Source organism: Mytilus trossulus, unplaced genomic scaffold (assembly GCF_036588685.1).
Source record: "Mytilus trossulus isolate FHL-02 unplaced genomic scaffold, PNRI_Mtr1.1.1.hap1 h1tg000210l__unscaffolded, whole genome shotgun sequence".
NCBI lineage: Eukaryota > Metazoa > Mollusca > Bivalvia > Mytilida > Mytilidae > Mytilus > Mytilus trossulus.
The window spans coordinates 955,267-960,471 of record NW_026963310.1 but is presented as its reverse complement, the minus strand read 5'-3'; the positions used below and the strand labels follow the sequence as shown (position 1 = coordinate 960,471).

At 32.3% G+C, this 5,205-nt stretch overlaps 1 protein-coding gene across 1 annotated transcript; it reads left to right on the top strand.

The window, feature by feature from the left end:
- The first annotated feature begins 1,471 nt into the window (after positions 1-1,471).
- On the top strand, positions 1,472-3,683 carry LOC134700985 (polyadenylate-binding protein 1-like). The gene is made up of 3 exons (XM_063562127.1): positions 1,472-1,658; positions 2,659-2,852; positions 3,564-3,683. Exons 1-3 carry the CDS (start codon positions 1,493-1,495, stop codon positions 3,681-3,683), a joined length of 480 nt encoding a protein of 159 aa, XP_063418197.1. The 5' UTR covers positions 1,472-1,492.
- The last annotated feature ends 1,522 nt before the right edge of the window (positions 3,684-5,205 follow it).

Sequence of the window (5,205 nt, the reverse complement as noted above, 5' to 3'; positions counted from 1 at the left end):
GTCTATTGTGGTGATTTGTCTCATTGAAAATCATATCACATCTTCTTTTTTTCTTTACACTGTAATTGTTAAAAATATATATACAAAGACAAATAAAAGAAACATTATAAATCAACCTAAAACACTGACTTCAAGATCTAGACCATCATAGATATAGGAAGATGTGGTGTGAGTGCCAATGTATCCAAATAACAATTTAAAAAAAAGTAAACCATTATAGGTCAATGTACGGCCTTCAACACGGAGCCTTGGTTCACACCGAACAACAAGCTATAAAGGGCCCCAAAATTACTAGTGTAAAACCATTCATACGGGAATTATGTATTATTTGTGAAGTTGATACGGAATATCTATCAACAAGTTGAAGGCCTTGGTATGTATCGTCCAATGAACTTTTTTCGATAAAGCAGGAGACATTGTTTGACATAATCCTGGTTTGTCAGCTTTGTGCTCATGCCCTTGTGACGTGTTACAAAGTTTAAGTAGCAGCAGCAAACTCTTTAGTTCTGAACGAGTTGGGAAAGCAGGTGAAGTTGGTATATAAATTGCCGCTTAAATGTCAGTTGAAATCCCCCCCCTTTTTGTATTTAGTAGGTATATATATTTTTGTTAGCTGTGAATTGATATTTGTATCAAGTTGAACAAATTCATTCAATCTGTCTTACGATCAGAAGGAAAGTACAAATAACACATCATAGTCTTAAAAATTTAGCCTGAGCAACACAAACACCACTTAATAAAATTGAGAATGGAAATCGAGAATGTGTCAAGGCGACAACAACCCGACCATAGAGCAGACAACAGCCGAAGGTTACCAATGAGTCTTCAATGTAGCGGGAAACTCTCGCACCGGAGGCGCCGGCTGGCCCTAAACAACTATGTATACTAGTTCCGTGATAATTAACGTCATACTTAACTCCGAACTATACACAAGAAGCTAAAATTAAAAATTATACTTGACTAACAAAGGCCAGAGGCTCCTGACTTGGGACAGGCGCAACATTTCAGTGGGGTTTAACAAGTCTTTTGAGATCTCGACCATCCCCCTTTACCTCTAGCCAATGTAGAAAAACAATGAAAACCATTGAAAATTATAAGATTATGAAAATTAACACTACACAGTAATTATAAGCCATCTTGCAACCTTTCATAATTTTCATTTAATTGAAATATTAATTAATTAATTAAATTAGTATTGACCAATACCTTATTGATATTTGAGTCATTGGTTGTGTCAAAAAACTCTCCAAATCCTCAGACATGATGCAAGTATGTAGTCGAGTCTTTGTTTTTTCAATGAGATACTGAAGAGTAATAGAATAATTGTAAATTATACGTCATTCTCACTTAGAAATATTAATGAATCTGTGAATTGAATATATTTGTCATCAGATTAAGTTATCAGAGCGATTTCCCAATTGGTTAGAGAAGATTAGTTCTACGAAAAAAATAAATTAGGTACTATTTGCATATTTTAACATCAAGTTACCCAATGGCTTCATTGTATGAAAAAGATCTTCACCCAGATGTCACCGAAGATATGTTGTTTGAGAAGTTTTCAACAGCAGGTCCAGTCCTCAGTATCCGTGTCTGTAGAGATATGATCACAAGACGTTCACTTGGTTATGCTTATGTCAACTTTCAGCAGCCAGCAGATAGTAAGATATCCAAAATTGTATATCTGATAACACATTTACATTTCCATGTATTCAAATTGTGATCGTTCATACATTTCAATTTCACAGTTCTTGAGGCTTAGACCAGACACATGACAGATCGTCATTGGAAACCTCCCAGCTACCTTTTTTTTGTACTCTCACATGTTTTAAAAAAAACCTCGCCCCACTTGATATGCCAGAATAGAATTAGAATTCAAACCCACTAAAACTATACCATTACAACAAACATCAGGTTCTGACACTTAAAGTTAAGGTTGTCCGATTGCCCGGATGAGTTAATGCTGTATTCAGACAAATAAAAACATCATCGTGGTTGTCATATCAACATAGAAGTAATACATGATTAAAATTTCACAAAATCAATAGAGTCTGCTGTTTAGTACATAGATTACTAGGTGATAACACTGCAGGTCTTAACCCCCTTCAATTCACGAATGCATATTTTTCGTTTTTTGTTCGTACTGAATCTTCTATTTTTCCAAAAAATGATTACGTTTAAAAACACTAGCCAATCAGCTGCTGTTGGGTTGCGTTGTCATTATTTTTTTCATTCAAGACACCACTGAGACGTTTCCGACCCGCATATTTTTCCAACTGACCATTGGAAAGCGGACTTCTATTTTTGTTGTTCTTACTTTAGAATTTTAGAGGGGGTAGTACATGTACCTTAAAAAAATGTTCATTGACAAATTGTTCTCACTGACTAACAAAAATAAATTTAAATGTCATGTGTATGTACAAAATGTAAAATTCAAGGTTTCTATAAACTTGTAAAAACGGTAATACAAATGTACATGTTATCAGGTTTGATTGTGAATGTCTTTTCTGAAAAAAGAATCTTGACACAAAATATGCAAAGTACTAGTGAAAATAAATTGCAGGCTGAACATACTCATAAAATTGAGAATGACAATGGGGAATGTGTCAAAGAGACAACAACCCGACCAAATAAAAAAACACAACAGCAGTTCTTTTGCAGCTGAGAGAACTCTTGACACAATGAACTTTGACACCATCAAAGGTCGACCAATAAGAATCAAGTGGTCACAAAGAGATCCATCTCTGAGAAAATCTGGTGTTGGCAACGTATTCATCAAGAATCGTGACAAGAACATTGACAATAAGGCATTATACGATACATTCTCTGCCTTTGGAAATATTTTATCCTGTAAGGTAAGAAAACTGTTGAGTAATGGATTTTATTTTTGTTGACAGGTGAAAGTAAAAATATTATGTTGTGAAAATTAAAGGAGTCAATTCCATTTCAATAGTTGGGTATCCCCACAGATAAAAATGACTGTTCCATGTTACATGAACACAGCAAAAAATAAAATGAAAAAATAAGGCCGTCTAAAATGAAAAGATCTTTGTAAAATAAAGGAATTTATCACAGGCATCTATTTCTGTCGAAAATTTTCAATGTGTTTGCTTCAACCGATATGTGTTACCTTTCCATTGAATTTTTCATGCACAGTTAAACATACACCAGTTTATGGGTAATTGATTTACCTCTGCAAAAAAACATGGTTCATGTCCCTTGAGAAAACCCTCAAACAGAGTAACACACTCATGACGAAAATTATTGACCTTTTCCAGACCATTGAATTTTTAATTCCAAAACTTCTGGGTAACTTAAAAAGTTTATAATATCACCTTACAACCCAATTGGTAACATTTTTCTAGTTACTGGTAACTAGTATAATTAAACCGGTAACCAGATTAATTTGACTTATCAGATTGCACAATCATATTAACTTCGTAAGTTAACCATAAGTTTTTGAATTACAAATTCAATTCTCGAAAAAAGGTCAATTATTGAATAAATTTTGTTATACATGTGTTATTATGTTACTATATGTATATTTTGGAACATCTATTTTTTAGATTGTCTGTGTTAAGAATGGATCACGTGGATACGGATTTGTACATTTTGAGACTGAGGAAACAGCCAGAAATGCTATTGAAAAAGTAAACGGCATGTTGTTGAATGGAAAGAAAGTGTAAGTTTGTCTTTGGATGATGGCGCATCTGCGGCAGTTAATAAAGCGTACGATATTCCCATTGACGAAGTTCTTAGATGTATGGCTTTTGTAGAAAATATGTTATCTCTAAATATTTGTTTTAACTCTTTTTCATTTAGGTTTATCCTTACAAAGGCACAGCATTTATAGTCCAGTCAATCTAGAATAAATTTGACCCTAACCTGAAAGTAATTGCAACAGAAGATTTTAAAGTTTTAATCTTTAGCAGTATTCTCTAAACATACACAGAAACAAGTCCCATTTTATCTAAATTGAGGAAGACTAGAAAAATCACCATTTAAAATTCCTATGGAGATTTGCATTGAAAAGGGAAATAATTCTTGCAAAAAAAGGCAGAAATATCAAAAAATTGATACAAAATTATAACCTTACCGCTTCTGTTCATCAGAATGTATTGATTCTTGATTTTTTAGCGGTCTTTAGAGTATAACAAAAAACTGTAAAGATGTTTTCATATATTTTATCAAGCTATAATCTAGATTTCGTAATTATTAGTTATTCATTTTGTTCCATTTTTCAACATGTCGAGGTAAAGAATCTCAAATTTATTAAAAATAATTAAGCATATATACTCTTTTTGTGTTTTAAAGATTCTTTTGATAAGTAATTTGTTGAAAAACTATGATATACAAATATAAAAAATACAAAATTTTCACATTATTTTTTCAAAATGGTTACAAAGCTTCAAATTTGCAATTTCTTTAATGAAAAATGCACGAAAAAAAAAAAACCCAACTATCCATAACACTTCAGGTTTGTACATTTCATGTACAGCAGATTATATAATTTAGTCAAATACAAACTTATGACCCCATCAAAGTATCCTAATACTAATATAATAATAAAAACAACCAAAAACTGACCAAAAAAGACTCATTTTTACAAGAGTTATCTCCCCTTTCAATGTTAATTTCCATAGGAAATTTAAAAGGCTAGTTTTGAGTTTTCCTCAAGTTAGATCTTATGGGATTTTTTTCTGTGTATATATAGGACATAATGCTATAGATTAGAACTAAAACATTTTCTGTTGCAATTATTTTGAGGTTAAATCTTAGTTTGATTGGACTATTATGGACACAGCTTTGATAAGAAGTATGACTGATCAGGAGATTAGACAAATTGAAAATGGGGCATACATTCTACATGGCATTATTTTTTTTCAGGGGGTCACAATTTTATCCAAGACAATGTAAACCTAACTACATTAACAATAAAAAAATCTCCTTATGACTTTGGTTGGCTAAAAGGCAACATCGGTCCGATATGATGTCATCCAACTTTCTATATAAGATTTGATCTGTTCACGCATTGGTATAGGTAAAGGGGACGGTTGAGATTTCCAAAAACATGTTTAACCACGCCGCAGTTTAGCGCCTGTCCTTTTTTTTTTTTTTAGTTTTGTATGATTTTTTATTTTAATTTCTTGAGTATATTTCGAATCTTAGTATGACGTCAATTATCGTTTCAAACTAAATTTTTGTTTA

Excerpts from the sequence above, each read along its gene's own strand:
- LOC134700985 (XM_063562127.1), top strand. The coding sequence starts at position 1,493 with ATGGCTTCATTGTATGAAAAAGATCTTCACCCAGATGTCACCGAAGAT. Across the intron at positions 1,659-2,658 it reads CTTTCAGCAGCCAGCAGATA|CTGAGAGAACTCTTGACACA; the intron begins GTAAGATATCCA and ends GTTCTTTTGCAG. Across the intron at positions 2,853-3,563 it reads GAAATATTTTATCCTGTAAG|ATTGTCTGTGTTAAGAATGG; the intron begins GTAAGAAAACTG and ends TCTATTTTTTAG.